This window comes from Atractosteus spatula, chromosome 21 (assembly GCF_055471065.1).
Source record: "Atractosteus spatula isolate fAtrSpa1 chromosome 21, fAtrSpa1.hap1, whole genome shotgun sequence".
NCBI classification, from domain to species: domain Eukaryota; kingdom Metazoa; phylum Chordata; class Actinopteri; order Semionotiformes; family Lepisosteidae; genus Atractosteus; species Atractosteus spatula.
In genome coordinates, this window is record NC_142726.1 from 17478894 (window position 1) to 17499813 (window position 20920).

The 20920-nt window shown below is 40.7% G+C and overlaps 1 protein-coding gene and 1 long non-coding RNA gene across 7 annotated transcripts in view; both read right to left on the reverse strand.

Moving 5' to 3' along the window:
* nfatc3a (nuclear factor of activated T cells 3a) overlaps nucleotides 1-20920 on the reverse strand; it is a 62629-nt gene that overhangs the window by 32719 nt on the left and 8990 nt on the right. For 2 of the 6 annotated variants that reach the window (XM_088939113.1, XM_088939109.1), the window contains exons 1-3: nucleotides 12377-13311; nucleotides 10341-11475; nucleotides 6892-7054 (exon numbers count right to left, since the gene is read on the reverse strand). In XM_088939113.1, coding sequence (XP_088795239.1) covers nucleotides 6892-7054; nucleotides 10341-11475; nucleotides 12377-12542 — 1464 coding nt within the window. In that variant the 5' untranslated portion in view covers nucleotides 12543-13311. Of the gene's footprint in view, nucleotides 1-6891; nucleotides 7055-10340; nucleotides 11476-12345; nucleotides 13312-20920 lie in introns of those variants that run through there. The other 4 variants (XM_088939112.1, XM_088939114.1, XM_088939111.1 and 1 more) reach the window with 3 other exon arrangements.
* Nucleotides 17494-19119, reverse strand: LOC148817364 (uncharacterized). The gene is made up of 2 exons (XR_016094623.1): nucleotides 19069-19119; nucleotides 17494-18837 (listed from the first exon to the last, which is right to left on the reverse strand). It is a non-coding gene; the product is annotated as an uncharacterized LOC148817364 (long non-coding RNA).

Sequence of the window (20920 nt, forward strand, 5' to 3'; positions counted from 1 at the left end):
TTAAGCTACAAGGCACATTTTGCATCACACATGCTTATTTTGTCCTGTCCCCATATGGCACCATACTGTGCCATTTTCTTTAATTAAAATTTGAGTGAGAGTGTCAAAGGGATTAGTCTTGCGTAGCTTAAAAAAGTTTAATTGCTGCTCAGAGCAGAGCAAAAGGGTATTTAGTGCTCTCCACTACCTTATAAACCTCAGTGGATTATAGACTGTTGTTATTCCAGGTTTAAAGTGGCAGCCTCAAGGTTCAGAAAAAGACTGAACTCTCCTTTCAATGAATGAGGTAGACTGCAAACTAAAAGCACTTTAAAACAAGCAGGAAATAAGGAACCACTTCTTAGTTTTTTGTTACAATGCAAATAAATCTGAGGTATTAATTGGCTTTATTTTAGCTGTCAGATAAGTAAACAAAATACTCTGTAATACTTCAGGGTTTTTTCTCAATGCATCGTGAATAGGAAATATACATAATTTTTATTTTTAATACTCCAAAGAAAAGAACATGGTATCTTAGTTAACGGTCAGCCACCTTACCTGCTTTCCTTCAAAAAAACATAAAACAATGCAACGTTGGGAAAAAATTGCTGTATTATTCCTGAAAGGCAAAAAGAGCCCGGCTGCCCGTACGGCCCTCCAGTACAGAGAGAGACAGGGTCTGTGACAGAGACGTATGGCAGAGGGCTCCACCGGAGCAGGCTGTGTTTACACATCGCCGCCCCAGCAGCACGTGTCAGACAGGGCATATGGCGCGCACTCCGAGAGAACAGCTCTCTCCTTCAGAGCCCATCGAGGAGGAGGAACACAGCTGCCATAGCTCAGGGCAGCCTGTCCTGTGAGTGGCTGCACAGCCTCCTCTGCTGAGATGGGGTCAGAGATGGGCGAGACAGGCAGGCTGGATGGGCGGTGAACTCAGACTTCAGCTTGAGTGTCTGCACGACACTTAGAGACCAGACTGCTAATCCAGCTTCCAAGTGTGTGGTGAGGAACAACGTGAGGGACAGCTGTAGAATGATGGGATAGGATTTTTTTTTCTCTGTTCAATCACAATTATTCCAAAAGATCCAAAAAAGACAAATCAAGTGACATATACAGTATGTACTGTATAATTGCACCCTGTATCTAAACCAAAGCCACTCATTAATTTAAATCTGATTATTAAAATATATTTCTCTGTAATGCCTCTTCTAAGAGATTTAAACACTCCATCATGGTACACATTAATTAGTCTTAATCAGGTTTCTAATCTATGATGCAGGGTGTCATTACCTAAGTTTGCAACTGTATAAAAACTAACATGAAGGGGAAAATTATTTATGCAATAGAAGACCGAAGCACTTCCTTGAAAGCCTACAAAGTAGTCCAGAAAAACACCACAATGTTAATATGGTCAAATGGGTCTTTAATCAAGGTCACAGAGTAACTCCACTCATCAACATGACTCTGGCAAAGAGATGGACTGTATTCATCCAGTTCAAGTTGTTTGACTTTCCTAGGCAACAGCCCTTACCAAATACAAGATTACTGAGAAATGCCGAGGTACAGAGTAATGGCTGCTCTTTAATCTAACAAAACCCTTTTCAGGCCAGCTGGTAAACACAACATGCAAATTTCGGCAGATGAATCTGCAGTTATATTAAACTGATGACATTAATACCAGCCAGACCAGAGAAACAGTTGCATGCCCTTTATGCTGGAATAGTAAACTCAAACTAAAATATACCCCCTGTATAATATTACATATGGTCATCTAAATTAAGCTTGTTTATTTTGGTTTGCATCTGTTCCACTGCTCCAGTAATAGCAAAAAAAAGATAGAAAAACAAATCCCATCGGGATCATCAGGAGTGAGACTGGAAAAAAAAAAGCCATAAACTTCTGAAGCTAAAAAACAAAACAAACACGCAGTGCAATGATAGCTGCATTGGTGTTTTACCTCTAAAGGAATCCAGTATGTACAGCTCTGCATGGTGAATGGAGTGCCACATGTTTCAATGATTGACTGTAGGTAAACCTTCCCATGAGTAACACTACACTTTCTCACACAAGGCGCCCGCTGCTCTGTGCAGGGAGGCTGCCAAGCTGTGTCTCTGTGTTTCTGTATCGTTTCCATGGCAAGGGTCAGTCTGTGCGTAAGCAGAACTGCAGTCAGATGGCCAGAGACTGAAGGGCAGCACAGAATATGGTGAAAGCTAACGTAACACGGATTTCTAACATTACCGTTACCATACTGCCAGTCGTATCAGTGGACCCCTCAAGAGTATACGAGAGCCCCCCCTCAGCCATAAACAGAGCCCATTCATCGTTTGAGCTAGTGTCAGAAATCTTCAATACTTTTTGAACACAAGACTAATTAAGTTATATTAAACAAATGCGCATACTCATAAGTCTAACATCTATTATTAAGCGTCTACTAAACCCATTTCCAGCACTGTTCTCTGTCGAGTGGTGGTTCTGAATACAGACAACACACACTACAGCACACAATAGAGTAGTGACTGAGTATGAAAGTAAACAAACAGAACTGTACCTCTATCTTGTTAAAAAAAACAAATATATCAAAGAAATCCCCTTCCGGTCTCGATAATGACATTGTAGAGTAGTATCTTCTATTTATTTTCCTAATCCCTGTGAAATAAAATCTATTTCAAGTAACAAGCATACTTCCTTTAACCTATTAAAATGAAAATGATTTTCATTATTTCAAGGTTATGACTGCATTCATGAGGTACTTTTAAACTAACAAAGGCCCTGTGTACATACGTGATACAGTGAAGTGATAAGGCAAAGTTCAAAGTCATTAATGCCTTTTTATTTTGCCTTTTGTCAAGGAACAGGAGATTGTGCCACTCGCCCTAAAGGACTGGCAGAGCAAGGGCCTAACTGTCATGGAAACAACAAAATTACTACACACGAAACATGCTCTTCGGCCTCATATTCCATAAGCTAGCACAGTTTACCCCTGGAAACCTCCAGAAACTGAACTGAACAATATTGCCTCACACGTATTTTCAAGCTAATAAACACAATAAAAGTATGTTGACATTTTGTGCTTCACTGCAGTACTTGGATGATGCTCCACGTGACTGGTGACTTCAGCCGAACACTGTTGGGAAATGCATAAACTCAAAAACCTCAACTTACTTCCTCACTGCTTTGCAAACGTTACATGAAAGAAACAAAACAGTTTCCCATTTCAGTGTACATTACAGCACTCTAGCGATGCTCAGGCTGAACAGTGGATGTTAAAGGCACTGGATTTGAATGACGAGCAGCCTGGCTGGAGACAGTGCCCCAGCAGGAGGCTCGTATGAAGAAGCCCACTTGTTCCTCTTGCTGTCAGAAAGCACAGTAAGCCGATTACATACACACATGGAATCCCCTGCCAAACAAGCTATGGGTTTACAAGTCTCCTAGCAACAGGTATGATGAAATGGTCCACCCCATGTAATCTGAATAAGCCTGAACTGTCTTGTACCACAGAAAAGAGTGAATTGCGCATCATACAAGGACTACATCATAGGATTTATCACTAATCAAGGATAAATCACCAGTAATAAGCAATAATCACAGAAAGAATCTATATATTTCTGTTTCCAAGCATAAATTGTAAACACTATTACCTCTTCATCTCTATTTTTTCTTGCAATATCCTTGCATGGCAAAACTAGTATGACTCAGCGCAATGGCAGCGCAAAAAATGACCCTTTCCTCTTTTGATTTCATTCTTCACAAATACAGGTGGTTTATGTGAAACAGATCTTTTCCTAAAGATCACTGACACAGTTGCAGTACACTTTCTCATAAAACTTCCATCAGCTCATGTTAGGAGATGACCTTACCAGGACACATGTAATGCCTGAAACCACCCAACTGGGTCAGGCCACACTATATGGGGAAAAAGGAAACCTCAAAGACTGTCAGTTAAAAAGACAGCACACAACAGAACTCTGAGGTGCACAACTGAGGCAATCAATAAAATCTGAACTCTCTCCTCAGAATTATGAGCAGCAAAACATTCACTTTTATTTATTAGATGTTTTTATATTCTGCAGCAAGCCAGCGCAAAGCTGTTAAAAGGCTGTAAAACTATCATTTTGAAGACAGTCTTGTAGTTTTTAGCTCTGCCAAATCTTTCCTGTTCATATAGGAAACCTGTCTTAACAAAACAACAAAAAATCAGCTACTAAGCCTGCTGTACTTACCACAAATTGTATGCAAAGGCAAGCAAGGTCCATGGCCTAGCCTTATTACGAAGTGTGCACACTGGATAGGGTACATGGAGGAGACACCTCTTTAAGGAAATGCCACAATATTGAGAACATAAAGTGTACTGCTTGAGTTATTAATAATGCATTTCATCACCCCAGGGTATCTTACACACAAAACAACACAATGGCCTCTTTCCCAGTTTCATGGTTCGTTGCTGACTCAGCAGCTTTATGCCACTTTCATCTCTCTGATAACCACACAAGGAAGCTCCTCCAGCCAGTGCACTTGATGTACAGTCTGGCCTCGATCCAGACCTGCTGTATCTCGTCAGTCTCTGACACTACATGGAGAAGCGACAGGAGTCCTGCGCAGGCAGGAAAAAATCCCTACCGATAGCCCCAGAGCTCCAGTCCTGAGTACATAATCACTGCACAACAACTATTTGTTGAAAAAGATGTGAAATCTGGTGGCTCATGAGGAAAAGTAACCAAGGCGGTGAAAGCAATTTAAGACAGTTGGCAGTGGTCGAGTTTAAAATATGGAATTTCGGGAATTCTGTGCAGAAAACCTAAAAATTCTCCACACACATTCTTTAATTTCTGCTCATGATATTTTGAAGATTCTGCAAAACTATGCATATTTTATCAAGATATCGCAAAGCTATCAAGATAACAAAAGCAGTGCTTTTTGTGTGCTCCCATTTCATTTGACCTTTGGAAATCCTGCTTACTGAACAATCACACTCTTTGCTTCCTCAATGGTTGAACAAGAGCTAACTCCTGCAGTTGCCACTGTTGTAATTCTGTCTCTGCAGTGAGAAATAACAGAGGAACTGTAGGTGATTCCCCCCCTTACTAACTTGCCAAACTAGCCCAAGGAAACCGCAATGCTCGTTTAGTCATGACTTTACTAGTTTTAGGAATGAAATATTACAGGTTGTTTCAAAAACCATGTAACCAGAAATCAACAAAGGAATTCCTTCACACCATCTGCTTGACTAATTAATATAAATCTTTGATTTTGGACACTCTTAGCCTGTCGAATATCTCTTTGTCCTTTAGAAAGCTCATTTTGACCCAACTGACTACTTTAGGAAGTGCGTTTTCCTGACTGTCACGGTATTTTACCAACTGATTCCTAAGATGTCCAACTTGATTTTATATTACAACATTACAAACTGTAAAATGTTTTTTACTACTCATGCAGCAGAAGTGAGTATGCACACATAAATACTTAATATTCCTAAAAATTCTAAAACATTAATTCTGTAGGAGTATCTACTCCTGGGTCCCATGGAACCACTGCACAAGTGAGAAAGAGAAGAGCAAAAGGGACAGCTGATAGTTTAGGTTGTGGGTTTTTTTCATTCTACGAATCAAAGTACACATTTTTTGCAAATGGTTAAATTAGCTTAGTTATCATTATTTTAACACTTCATCTAAAGATGTATATTAAAGCTACAAGCAGTTCAGTCCTAACAAAAGTGCCCAACTTTATTCTAGGATAAATGTCTGCTTTCCAAAAACACTCATTCTTAAGTGAAGATCTTTAGTGGCGATGAGCCCACACTGTACCTCACACGCAATAATTTTCACATCCCCCATGAGAAGTAAAGAATACCTTTATTAAATATATTGCATCAGTAACCTAAGACACTTAACTGAGTTGTTATAATATAAATTATTATTCATAAAGCAAATCATTCCTTCCAGTTGCAAAACGGCAAGTTCAGTGTAACTGATATTACATCATTATTAGCATTAGCAGATAAAATTCTGACAGGCTGGTGTTGCAGATCTTACTGCAATCAGTTCTGCTACTCAAAAACCTGCTGGTTTGTTACATATGAGGGAATACTGAAGGTAATTTTAAAGTTCCTTGTTGAAAATTACACACAACAGGTGGGAAAATGAGTACTGAACCAATTCATTATGTTTTTATCTAAATTATGCATCTTCACACCCTGACTAGCTGGAACCAGGTACTGTGGTTTATAGGGGGTTAATTATTAGCCGTGGCTAATTTCAGGATAAAGATCTGTCGACAAAACAATTCATTAGACATGGGAGACGTGGGAAAGCAGAGAGGCTCCTGAAGAAAAAGGAAATAATCCCATGACCAGTAGCAAATAATACAGAGTTGGCCGTCTGAAAAACACAGAGTGGATAGCAAGAAACCTGTGGGACGCTTCCCTGTCAAAACCACCTGAACCATAAACAGGCTGAAATGCTGGAGGTCCTGGAAAGCAAGAACTCATAACAGGTGCAGAAATACTCACACACTGAATTGCTGTGAAATGTAAAAGAACCCAGTTTTATTCCTGAACTGCTAACATTTAGAGATCTGTCCTCTCTAAACTAAACTAATATCTCTATTCTCTCTTATATTGTAACATAGTGATTCCACCTTAATTAGGGTTTGTGGGTATGTAAGACTACTGTCATCTAACAGAAGGCCACTATCCCCAGAGCCATTAAATATTTACAATCTGCCTACAAGGATCTCCCAGACTTCTCAATGAAAGACAAGAATGAGGCTGAAAACCTACCTGTCCCTGGGATCAAATGACAGAAACCTGGTTCATTCACACTGTGTCAAGGCAGGCTTTTAAAAGCATCTTGCTGGATGCAAGCCTGAAAGAGTATTATCCAGATTTCCAGAAGAGCCTGGACACCTCACCTTGACCACAGGATGTCCCCCAGAAGCTGCTTTGACTGCCCCTCGACTGCCCTCGGTCTCATAGTGAGCTCTGTGGTGTGTCTTGGGGTGGACCTCGATTTTCAGCTCGTACTGCCCAAACTGGCTGGGCAGGGGCCAGTCCAGCGGAGGCAAGGATGAAGTCCTGGAAGAAGACATAAGAAGCATCATTGCAGCATACACACAAGTGTCACCACAGTGTCACACTGTCTTCTACAGTGAAGAGGAGCAACTGTCTGTTTACTTCATTCAGAGGAGGAGACGAATGCATGCTTGCCACTTGAGCTGCATACAAAATGGGGCTACGTGCTCCTATCAATTTGGTAAGTGAGACGGATCAAAGGGCCTCATCTCGTGTGTCACCTTTCTTCTTATCTTTCTCCATACTAGTTTTGTTTTTCAGAAATTGCAGCCTAGAGTAGTTATTTCTAGTCATCCAAAAAACTGACTGCAGCTACAGTTTGACCAGAATTTCTACAGTTCATTATGCACAATAATGAACTGTCCTGAAGCTCCAATTACAGCAAACCAGCATTATGACTGAATTCTCCAAAACAAAATGGCTTTGTGAACATATTTCTGCCATGGCTATTAGGGGTTCATGCTTCGGCTGTATGTAATTACACTTCAGTTAACCTTAAAATAAATACACAGCAGCAGCTTATGGTATGACATCAAAAACTCACCAAAAATGACTGGCAGTCAAGCTGTATAAATCATTTTGACAAAAATGTGAGCTGGCCTGTATGGAAAATACGCCACACTGCATTCTTTATATTCCTCTGTTGATTCTTACCTTTACAGTGCTTATTTATTGAGGCTCTAGTCCTATTTGAACAGCTGCATGAAAAAAACACTGATCCACTGGAACCCCAGAGAGCTTTTGCAACAACCTCCCATTCCATTTGGCTTGTACATGACATTAAACCTGCACCTTTAGTTTTAAATATATTACTTTTTCCTCAGTGAAAGAGCATGCTGTTGTGTTATACAAAAAACAAAAAGATGTTGGGCCAATTTTCCACCAACATTTGGCATTCAGGCAGTACAGGTGTTTCTGCTCTATTTACAGTTACAGGATGACAGGGCTTCCTCCCCACTGTAGCTGCAATATGTTATAGGAAATAACGTCCAACTGATTGAACCTAGCCTCTTCAACGAAACTCTGTAACCCTTTAGAAACAAGGCAACTGCCCCAGTAACGGCATTTTGCTCTACTTTTAATAATTCAATAGCCTGATAGACAAATTTTACAGAATTCTATTGAGTTGATAGTGATCAATATTTTTTTCTGTATTGATTTATTAAGTGAAAAAAAAAAGTAAAAAAAGATAGCAGCAATTATAGCTATTTTGTGTTACTCAAGCAGTAGTTGTATCGGGGTAGAACTATTGCCAAAACCATAGAAGATTCTTACAATGTAGACTAACCAATCTGAACAACAACTTTCACCAGCCGATAGAAGGAACTGACATTTTAAATGCTGATGTTAACTTCAGCTACTGCATTCCTCTCACCTACTTACTATGGGTTCTTTGTTTATTTTATCAGATCATGGCAATGCATCAAAACTAACTTGACCTGCAAATTCAGGCACATGAAGCAAACTTCTGCAGGAAAATCACATGCAAACTGCATCAACTCTAGAAGCAAGTTCCTTTCTCAACATCACTGAGATATTGGCCACAGAGACAGTAATTCTATTTAACCAAACTATCGACATATTTTCTAAAAAAAAAAAGAAACATGGCAGGCAAGAGACTAATTTCTTGTTTGACATATAAGATGTTTAAAAAATTTCACAAATAGTCTCCCAGATAAAATTAGCTTGTTGGTTTGCCAGCAATGCCTTTATCCAAAAGCTTCAGCTACCATTTTATTGCACAGAGGACGCAGAGCTACGTGCTCTAGCCTTGAGAAGCACACACTCCAGAACGACATAACCAGGCATTCACTTTTTTTAAACCCACTCAATGTACTAAAACCTCAACCTCAGGGTGGAGGACAAGGTGAAGATTGCTGGGGACATGCTCATGCTGTGTTCCCAAAAGAGTCTCCGTCACCCAGCCAGCATGAGCATGTGTCTGAAGAGACTAATGAGACACGAGACACAAAAAATGTGAAGCTGGCAGCAGCAATCTCATGACTGAAAAAAAGCAGCCTTTCCTTGAGGCCACTCCACATCTCACAGGTGGCTAGGACTCCAACATTTTAAACCCTTTTGATTGCTCTGAGGTAGAAACAGATCCAAACTTTGCCCTGCCATCCACTGTGATGAAGGAGAATTTCAAGGAAACAGCACAATGCCCTCTCACCAACACAAGTCAGATTCGTAAAATATCTCAGTTTTAAACAATCAAATTGCCAAGTAGGTGCATTTTAGAGTTTATAATTCTACACATGGGTTTCTTTTGAAGATAATGGCTTTCTGGGGCTGGGGGCTGATGTTTCAGCAAATATCTGAAAAAAAGAGTGATTTTGCATGGAATATTGAGGGCATCAATCAGTAAAGTAATTGTCTGCACTACAATTCCTGAAACAGCAACTACTGTAGCTCTCAAACCTGAATTCTGAAGCACTGGTACAATTTAGAATCAATTTGAACAGTTGACAGAAGGGGCTGGTGACTCTGCACTTTGACTCAGGCTTTATAGTTTATGTGTTGGCTAGCCCTCGCAACACTGGTTTTCTTTTTCTTATTTTACCAGTAGACATTTATTTATTATCACCCTCCAAATCCTCTTTGTGGTGTACAGCATGTTTTTGCCAGATAAAAAATGTGCCTGCTTGACCAATTGACAGAAAAAGCACTTTGAACCACAAAATTTACTGATGATGAAATTTGAGTTATGAACACTGAAAAACAACTGCTTTATGGTGAATTATATGGAACTTATGCAATTTCCTATGTTAGAAGGAAGGTACTGAGTCAGCATGATCGCAGATTATACATTTCCAGGATGAGAGTTAGTTAGGTTTTTGCAGACTAGAACTGTAGCGTTCCAATAGCTTTCCCTTAAAATCTGCGTTTATTGGGCTAGAAGGTAGAAAGGCTGATTATTTCCACACATTCAAAATCTTGTCAAAGAATATGAATATGACTTACAATTAAGTTATAAAAACTGAGTTTAATATTAGTAATTTATTAACTAGCGAGTGATTAATGCGTCATAAGTGTTTTCTAGTTGTAGTGATAATTCAAGGTACTTTTGAGTAAGCTCTGGGAGCCCCACCCCTTATTTTAAAATGAACTTACTGGAGCACTGCACATGGAAATGCAAAATTCTCAGTGGGAGTTTTGAAAGAGTTTGCTAAAAAACATCAGGCTGAGTCATGCAATGTGGAAAGTTGAGGTTCTGAACACTAGTCACCCTGGAATAAATTATGAATATTTTAAAAAATGTGAAACCACACCGAAAAGGTTCACTTACCGAAAAATGGGTGTATGGCCTGGTTTTGGTTTGTTCCAAGTGAAGGGTGAAGGGACGGAAAGGAACTGCTCTCCTGGCCCGTCCTTCTTCAGACTGTGAGTAGGGTCGTCCACAGGGGATTCCAGAGAGGGAGACATGCTTCCTGGCTCTTCCAGGCAGTGCTCCCCCTTCCCTGGCAATATCGCTGTCTGATCCTGAGAGGTCTTCCTGGTTTTGGAGGGAATGTCTGCCTCTGAGGGGCAGCACTGGAAGGACGAGACGCCTGGGCTGAGCCCTGCCGCGTTGTGCAGGGAGGGGCTGCTTATCCACGTGTCCTCGGTCACACTGCCGCGAGGGGAGTGGCCGGGGGACGGACTGGGGGAGTGGTGGGGTGACAGGGAGCTGGGGTAGCAGATATCGGCGCTGGAGTGGCGCCTCTTCCCACATGGCGAGGTGGGCCGGGAAGAGGGCCTAGAAGCTGGCCTTGGACTCAGCCAGTTCTCGTCTGTGATACTGGTTCGGGGGGAGTGGCAGGGGGACTGCCTGGGGGACAGCGAGTGGGTGAAAGTGTAATGGGGCTGCCAGGGCTCATCCCCGGCACAAGCCCTGGGGGAGCCGCCAGGCGAGGCCAGCGGGGAGCCCAGTGTGAAGCGGGCGGCCGCTTCGTTGAGCTCCGAGTCAACATCATCATACACGTGGGAGAAGGACTCACACGAGGAAGCGTCCGAGAACCAGCTCCTGGAAGAAATGCTGCTGGCAGGGCTGGGGCTTAAGGAAGAATCCCTGTAAGAGTGGTCAAGAGGAAGATAGAGATGGTCCCTTGATAAAGTTCTATCATGGTAATCACTCTCCGGGCCGTTAGCTTGAAGTTCAACTGCATTTGCCTCAATGCCTTGGTGGCAATTGGGAGAAATGGAGGTTATCTGAATGCTCGGGCACTCGAAGGCTTTGGGTCCGGTCATGGGGCTGTACTTGGTGCCCTGGACGTCACAGCTGGGGTCATAGTTCTTGTGTGCCTGCAGCCGAGGTGGCGGCGAAATAACAGGAGAGTGAGACTGCAGGCCATGACGAGGGATCCCGATGGGCTGGTTGACCACAGACTGGGGCTGGTCGACGTTGAAGATGTAGAAAGATGTACTGTCATCTGTTTCGAGATCTAAGGGGGGGATGAAAGGAAGAAAAAACAGCATATCAAGGGAACAGCAGAGTACAATTCTGAGAAAAAATTGATTTATAATATGACACAGAGCACAAGATTGCACATTAAAATAGTAATACTTAAACTACTGATTAGTCATTATAATGACTACAAAAGTGAACTAAAATGCACCTTGGATTCAACGTAAATGAAGGGGATTATTATAAAGTACCCTGCAAGAGTTTGAGAACTAATTTGAACACATACCATTATTTGATTAAGATGAAAAGCACACGAAATAATACCGAGTGTACAATCAGAGAGATAAAACAAGAGCCAAAGCACTTCTCAAATATCCATTATAAAAAAGTCAATAAAACAGTAATGGAGAAATATTATAGTGAATTTTCTTTGAAATTTGCATTCAAGCAAATTAAAAATCAATAAAAGTCACCAGATTGTCTCATAACAGCCCTTTTCCAAATTCCATTTAAAAATCCAAGCAGCGCCAGCAAGGTGACGGGATGAAGCAAAAAGAATTACAACTTTTATCAGGCTCACTTAGGAGTGAATTATCAGGTGAACTTTAAATGGATAAAGGCCACAGTTTGCAAACAGGCTGCAACAATTGCCAGTGCACCTGCTGAACTACAACCACAATAAAAGCCGTACTAAAGTGAAATAAAGATTTCCCCATAAAGGATGCGAGACCGAGCACTGGACGGCGTGCTTTCATTCAGCAGGAGGACTGGTGAACAAAGGCACTCAGGAAACAAATTCACACAACTGTGTGTTCTCGTGGCTGTCAACACTGCCTTGGCGCTGTGCTATTAATAACGCAGCTCGCACAGCCTGCCGCCCACACGCTGTCCTGAACACGGGACACACCGGGTAAAAAGACAAGACGCCAGTGGCCTACCAGCGCTGTCACTCCCTCTGCACAGCATGGACAGCACTGAACCTGCTCTGCTTTGTGAAGGGCACATCGAGTCATTGCCATGTCCTCCACTAGCGTATGTCAAACAAAAACAGAGGAAGTGTTTTTCAGACAAGAGCTTACAATCTCCCCCCACCCCATTCCTCATTCATAACTTCCATGTTTTCGGATAAAAACACAATTACGCAACAACGGCATCAATTACACAGTTCTGGTCTGTAAATGTTCAAACCCATTCACGTTGTATTATGTTAGACGTGCATGCAATGCTTCACAAAATTACATATAATCATGAAGGAAGTAGGCACTACAAAATCAGTATTCTGCACTCTACACTCAAGACTAACTGGCGATAACAACTAAACATTTGAATACAATTGCTGCAATGGAAAAGGATTTATTAACGTTGCATTGGTTTATACTGGGAGCGTGTACTCTGTTGTTCTACTTTAGCCCCTGCGGATCTGTCTGTGAAGTGGAGCTCTCACACCAGGCCAGCTGATACTGTTTAGCCACTAAGTGGACACATATAGCAGAAGTGTCCCTCAGAGTAACCGATTAACCGAGGAGACTGTGGTCTGTCTGTGTCACCCCAGCAAGAACGTTTTTTAAAGACAAAAAATGAGCATGTCAGGAACATCTGCATCTCCCATCAGCTATAGATTGGAATAACAAATGACAGGTATTGTGTCAGGACCATGACTTAAGTAGTCACCAAAGTCCATGGCAGACCTGCAAAACAATGTGGATTTCAGCCTAAAATAAGACAGATGCTTTTCAGAACACTGCCATTATTACATCCCATCAAACTTGAAAAAGGACAACCACCACACCATCCAGTAAGAAGCCACGTACTTCTGTGATGCATTTGTGCAGCAGCTATCAGATGCCAGAACATCCACCCTTATGAACACTTATGAGTATTACTTAACAATAATTCAATACTCAACTAACACTAACACAATATTGTTATTCTGACCCACAAGAAACAAACAGGACAGAATGGGGTTTTAAAATGATAAATTTATGTCAGATTTAATCAAAACAACCAATGTTTAATCGGTAATATTTAACCAAAACAACAAATTTATAATTTAAAATGATAAATACAGTATACGCAAGATTTAAGCTAAACAACCAATAGCATAAAAAATCATCCATTCATTCTGTATGGTACTCTGTAAAGTACAGTGTACAAACATCTTTAGGACAAAAACAGAATACTCACTCCTTCTATGGCGGCCAGCAGCACAAACACAATTATTTGCTAAGTGGTTCACCCACTGTATAATTTAAATGTCACTTTGAAAAGAGAAAAATTAGAATGCTCCAGACTCCCCTTTTCACTACCTAATGCAGAACCAATTAAACAAAATAAATTAAATGAAGAAAAACAAAAGGCAAAACCATGAGGTAGCCTAAATGAAAAGCTGCTCATGAAGCAAAACAAACAGCCTATTTATTGGTAATAAAAACACTTAAATGTCCCATGAGCTTCCTCCAGTTCACTGTGCTCTAAATTACAGATCAATTAATAACAGCAGCCATCAAGCATGTTCCCTTTATTAATGATCCTCTTTAATTAAAGCCTAGAAAAAAAGAAAAAAACAATCTGTCTGTTGTTTTTCAGGAAATTCATTTTTTTGTCAGGCTCGACATTAATTAATTTCCCCATCATAAGCAATGATTCACTTGCATGATTTAGCAGAGTAAATGGACAGAAGAGGGGATGGAATATGTAGCAGACAGGACACCACAGCCTCCTCTTTATTCCCTCACTGGAGGACAGTCTCTTCAGTCACAAGGCAACAATCGAGGGCAGCTTTCCAAAGGACACCAATAGGTCCAAAAAAAAGAAGCATGTGGAGAACTGAGACGTGGCACCATGTAAGGCTTTATAAAGCTTGTCTCCATCACACATCTCTGAACTCCTTCACATTTACACCTCCTCCCTTAGGCTCTGTTCAGTTGAGGTTTGTCCTTTGCTCACTGTACCTGGGAATAAATCTCAGACTTTCAGTGACCTGCTTTTTTTGTCGCTGCTCCATTATTATGGAATGTCCATTCCCAGACTCTGTCGGAGACATAGACTTCGACTCTCTTCAAATCAAAACCTCAAACTCACCTTTTCACTAGGGCCTGTCTGACTGCCCTACATTCTATCTGTATGAACCTGTATGTTATGTTAATTTTTCCTTTTCCTTCTTTTCTTTTTTTATCACTGTGTACAGTGTCCTAGCTTTTTAATAGATAAAAGTTTTTAGTTCTAGCTTTTTATATAGATAAAATAATAATATATTAATTAATTTACCTGAAGGACTGCTTTGAAATGGCTAAGCCATTTTCATTTTACACCAACTATGAAGGGGTCACTAAAGCTGGCTGGGTAACTGAGGAAAATTAGGAAGATGTGAAACTGGACATAAATGCACATGAGGCTGCTGTCCTTTTAGAGCCCGGGGAGTTGTCCCAAGTCTTAAGGCTCTCCAATCGGCCACTCCCTCCCTCCTCTACCCTACTCCGATTTGCCTGATATGTGACACCAGCCTTGAATTTCAGCTCTGAGGCCAAGTGGGAAAACACCCTGGGAGGCTGGAGCAGACACCTGCTCTGAGTGGAGGGCCTGGGGGGCGTGAGCATATCTTGTCTGGTCAAAAAATGCCGCCCTGTCGCCTAGCCTGGCGAGGCTCTGGTCAGCAAGGTCAGAACGGACATCAGCCTCACATCTAGATCAGGTCCTGTGCTGGAGCAAAGAGGTTTTAAAACAAATACTTAGCCAAATAAATTCAGCATCATAATGATCTCTAACAACAATCACAATAGGTCTTATGTGCCAAATAAAATAGCAAGAATGAAACAAATACCACCAATGAACATAACAATACTGGTGAAAAACAATATTAATCATGACTACTTGTGAAAGTTCAGCATCGAAAGGCCACGACATCTCAAAAATAGTCTGACAAACAGCCAAAGACTTAACCATAAGCGTCATTGATTACTGAAGTACCTACACAGCAGACAGCACATCCAGTTAAATAAAGAACTTTAATAGGCTTTCCCATTCTTAAGCTAATAATAGTGGGAAATCGCAACATGGGTAACAGTCCTCAATGGCTAAGGCCAGTTAATGACACACCAGAGTGAAGCAAGGCTGGGTGTGTGAGGAGCTACAGAGTAATTCGGCTTGGCCCGATGACACAGGCCACGGCGTCTATGTCAGACTCCACGTCACCAGAGGCTTCTTGCAGCCAGATAAAGCACCTAGGATTCAAGCTCCTCAATAAGGAAATCTGTGTCAGAACTCTCCACCTGTTACATAAACTGGTCGCTGAGGTTTGCTCTGATTCTTTCAACATCCACATCACATACATTATATTCCCTCCCGAAGCAAGAAACAGGAAAAAAATGAGCAATTAGCACCTTGTCTTCCTTTGCCATCTAAATAGAGCTGTTGCCTAGAACTAGGAGATTCAGATTGACTGTGGCTCTGTACATGCCAATTTAGTTTCTTCCTCTCCCTCTATCCTTTGCAAACAACCTGCAGAAGCAGGGAACAAACTTAATATGCTTTTTTGAAAAAGATCAAGGTAACCCTAGCCAGGCTTTTCTGGAGGACTGGCAGATTAAAAGAGCTCTTCTTACACTTCCCTTTTAATGGCTTTTGTGCTGAAGCTCGTTTCCCCTTTCTATTTCATCCGGCAGCCCTCAGACCAGCAGCCTGTCTGCTCTCGAACAGGAGCAGGCCTGGCATAGGGAAGCATCGCACAGCCTGTTCAGGATGTGGCAAAATACTAGCTCCAAGTATGAAGCAAGAACCTCCTGCTCCGACTGTATATGGAAAATCCAGCTGGACAGGACATCACTCTGCAGTTCAGCTAACAAAAGTAGCTAACCAGACAACACAAGAGAGAAAATAAAGCTTCAGTGTTTCTAAAAAGAAATCTAATTATTAAAAAAAGCAACAACCGAGGAAAGCTTGCTCAGAGTGTTTCTATCTGAATTGAATGTTCATCATGGTAAAGTTGCTTTAGGTCTTTCCAAGAATTGCTGGCAAAGTGCCCTGCTTTCTAAATACAGAACCTGGTCTAGTTTACAAACGTCTGCTACATGATGTTACAAACGCACATCTTTAGCACCATTAAAAACTACAGAACACGGCAAAGGAGCCCATTCGACCGACACAGCTTCAAGCTTGGGTTGCTAGCAGCTAATTGATCCAAGTACATCATCAAGCCACTTCTTGGGAAAAGCCAGGGTATCAACTGTTAAAATATTTCAGGTGGGTAGCCGCGTCAGCATGTGTAGTCTGCAAAGGAACAAGTAATAGGTTTATTCCCTGCTGAAAAGAGAAGAGAGAAAACACAACGTTTCGGCTGTGAAGCCTTCTTCAGAAATGTTGCGTTTTCTCTCTTCTCAACTGTTAAAATACGCCTCTAACAATACATCTTCAAAGGATGCACAGAACACTGTACATATCAATCAAGTTTCAGGACAAGGCTGAAGAGAGAAAAAGAACTGAAACAGTAATTATCCTCTGAGGGAAGCTGACATTTTAGAGAAGCCGACAGCGAATCAGAATTTAAGAGAAACAGTGCTTCCCTCTTCCTGCAGCTAAATGCCCTATTTAACATCTTTTATTTTTAAGATGTTAGTATCATTATCAGCCACATTACTAGGAGCAAAGCCTATTTATTTCAAATATTTGACTTGTTTGGAACAAAGGACAAAAAGGTCCTTGTAATTTTTGCAATACAGAATTAACTTTGGGTAAGCAATCGATGGATGTGGCCATGATTAATCAGTACTTCCTGCAGTGATATAGGTTGTGTTATATCACAAATCACCTGCTGACGTCGACAACTGAAGCGCCACCTAAGCCATCATTAGCATATGTTCAGCTTCTAAAAAAAGCTGCCCAATTAGTGACTGCATGCTGGGACAACATTAGGGGATAATACGCCAGACAGTGACCCTGTGAACAGTTTCTCTTTCTTTTCAAGAATAAGTATTCTGGAGAACTATATTTCACTAATTATTAACTTTAAGGCTCTATTCTATATCAGACTTTAATCAAATATGGACAGAATACAACAAATTTAGATAGATCACTTTATTGGCCAAGTAAGTTTTCACTTACAAGGAGTATGACTTGGTGAGCTGCACATACAAACATACAATATATACATAGACACATAAAACACGATATACATTTCAGAAAGTAAAGGAAAAATATATATTGTATTTCAAGAATGTCAGAACTCTACCTATGTGTGATAATCCAATACATACAGTATATACATATTTGTAAATGATAAATAAACTTTCCATAATAAATATCCATAAACAGATAATAATATTATTAATGCACATAATGCCGTGGTTGCAAACGAAGTAATCAATTTAAGTAATGTTCAGTGATTAATAGTAGTGATTAATAAGAGTCACTGTCTGAGGAAAATAGCACCAGGCCAACAAGACACAAAAACAGCTAATTGACTTATAAAAATGTTGTTTTATTATAGTATAATATTATATTTATTTAATATAGTAAACTTAACAAGCAACAGGACAGACAAGAGTTTCTCAATTCTTGTGCATTTCCCAAAAATGTAATGAATGTTTTGAATGTCTCTGGACAGACCTGTTAGATGCAATTGAATCGACTAGAAAGAAACCAACCTAAACCATAGCTAAGGTGCAAGGATTTGCACAGTAAAACTTTCATTTCCGTGGTGATTGTTGTTACAATGATTATTATTATGATGGTGCAAACACCTTTATTTCTATTGTCATGAATGAAAGAATCTCTGAGTCACATGACTCAACAATTGGCTACACCAGTCATTAGCTGCAAAACTGACACATCCTCTACTCCTAACACAAAGAAAGAGGCTCCTTCACTCATCAGAAAACAATGTGAATTTGGTTAATTTGTCTCCAATCCCAGTTATTCTCACACAACAAGCTCAGTGCTTCACAGAATCCAAGGGGGCAGCAAGAGCCTGCAATAACCTCCAGGCATACATAACATTCGGGGTTACTGCGTGAGCATGCCAAGTGACATTTAAACATCTGCCATGGTTTACTCTACATCTGCCTAAGCTAAACAGCAGACAGATACAACCCTTAAGATGAAAAAGAAGAGATATATGACTCGGCGTAACCCAACCCAAATGTATAGCCAAAATATCAAAACTGACATGCAAAGAGAGGTCTGGGTAAGAGCAGGGTGCAGGGAGAGCCAGCCTCCTATTGGTGAGGGGGTCAGAACTGCTTGTGGTGCAGACGGAATTCAAAGACACGTACAGCAGGACAGCAGGTCCAGAAATGTATCATTTACACGTCCTGAGCAAGCTGGTTTATTCACGCTCACGTTTACTGAGAACATCCACAAGGCGGCCAGGCAAACTGCACCTTCCAGTCCACTGGGAAAAAAGTATCTGCAAAAAAACATCTCAATTTTCACATATTTAGGAAATTATTTTAATTATGCTTTACCAACAAACATGGAGGCAAAATCTGTTAAGGATAGCTGCAAAAGAGCTGATAAACAGTAGATTATTCTGTTAAAGATAATTTGTCTAAAAAAGTGTTTGAAAAGCACAGTTGGTACAGTTTTAATTATGTTAACTGAAACTAAAGCTCTTTTTCACTGAATAAGCATATCATACTTAGACTGTCTGCAAGGTGGACAACACAGTTCTTCCACCGAACTGAAATGATCAAAATCCCCTTTGATGGAGGGCGATATCTCGAGTGGACCCAGCTATCTCTTCGGCCCTGCCTGGACAGGAACGGCAAGACTGCTGAAAGAGCAGGTAGTGCAGAGCAACACCGAGGCAGAAGGCAGGGCTGCACGTGCCATCCCCTCCCTCAAGGGCTTTGTTCTCGTGCTGCGCAGCTTTTTATCTGCTCCTGTTGTGAGTCACACTTTCACTCACAAGGCTGTTTCAACTGGAACAGCTAACTGCCAGCCAGTATTTTAGCCCTGCTGAAAAGCAGTTAATTACACAACGGCAGTCATGAGATGAATTCAATTTGTGCAACCGTGCCTGAAAATGAGTGACAGAAGACACTCTTCTGAGAGGAGAGTAGAAATGGCTCCTGAAGGCCAGACACACGATAAATGTTCCGGGTACAGAGAGATGAACGAGGTGTCAGGTGGGCAGGACACTGGATGACAGTTCAACATTCGGAACCATTATCTTCGGCGGTGACGACGTCCCTTTACCACAGACATGGAAATGTTAACACACTTGATGGAGGTTCAGAAATGAATAATTGCATTTTCTAACAAAGAGTGACCTAAGCTTGGGCAAGTAACAACAAGATCTGACACTTAGAGGTACAGGCATCTAGGAACAACTACAACACAAATTACTTTCTCTCATCACAGACACAAAAACACACTAAAGTTTCCTTGTCCTGTGATCTCTTCGCTCTTTTTAAGAAGCACCAACACAAACCAGTGCTTCTAAAAACTGATACGTCCTTGTGTGTCTGTAGTCCCTTTTCACAGAGGCCATGAGAGAGTTCCCTCATTACGACGGAAATAATCTTTTAATTTAACTTTATTTAAATAATGTTTTATCGCTACCAAAGAGCAGAAGGTAAGTGATTCAACATTTTCTGGTCACTTTCAAACACAAATAAAATGAATACCACAAAGTCAAAGAATAGCCTTTAGCAGCTTTGTATAAGAGATTAAAAGTATGTTTTAATGAAAATTAAACAATTTTAATTGAATAAAGACAATTAAGCACAATTTTAATGAAAATATTCTAATGAACCTGATCTGAGAATCTGGTGACTTCTTCGCCAGTGCAACACATCCCTGTCATGTTGATACAGTGCAGCCAGCAGTAGCTTCAGTTACACTAAATTTAAACCAGACAAATGCCACACATAGCTTCTCAAGCTTAACTCTAAGGAAACAAACGCATCTCTCATTTTCTAACAGAACTACCGAGCTAAGAAGTGGACGGACACACCAATGAGATGTACGGATTACTCAAATATAAGGATTAATTTTGGTAGAAGAAGTAAAAAAATAATCTCTATACTGTATATTGCTAATTCTTATTTTTTCGCATTTTGCTATGTTTTGAGTGCCATTATGGTCAATAACTGGTTAAATGAAGAAATGCAATCTTGCCAAGTAAATATGTTTCTTAAAATAAAGTGCCGATTAATCAATACAGCCTCTTTCGGCTCTACTTCTGGCACAAAGGTCAATCACTTCACCTTGACAAAAGTCTACCAAAAACAAACACCTGTTTCATGTTGCACTGTCACACAGAGAACATAAAGCACACTTACTGCCCCCTCTGCAGAGCACCTTGAAAGCAGTGCCTAAAAGCACATGCTGAGGAAAACAACGGAAGTGAAACAAAAAACATGTCTTTCACATTTATATGAGTGCCATTCAGAGAATGTAACTTAATTCAAACAGAGTTCTGGTTTAAAGCACTGCACCCAGCTCTCCAACAACTAAACTCCTTCTGGGCAGGATCACACCGCGTT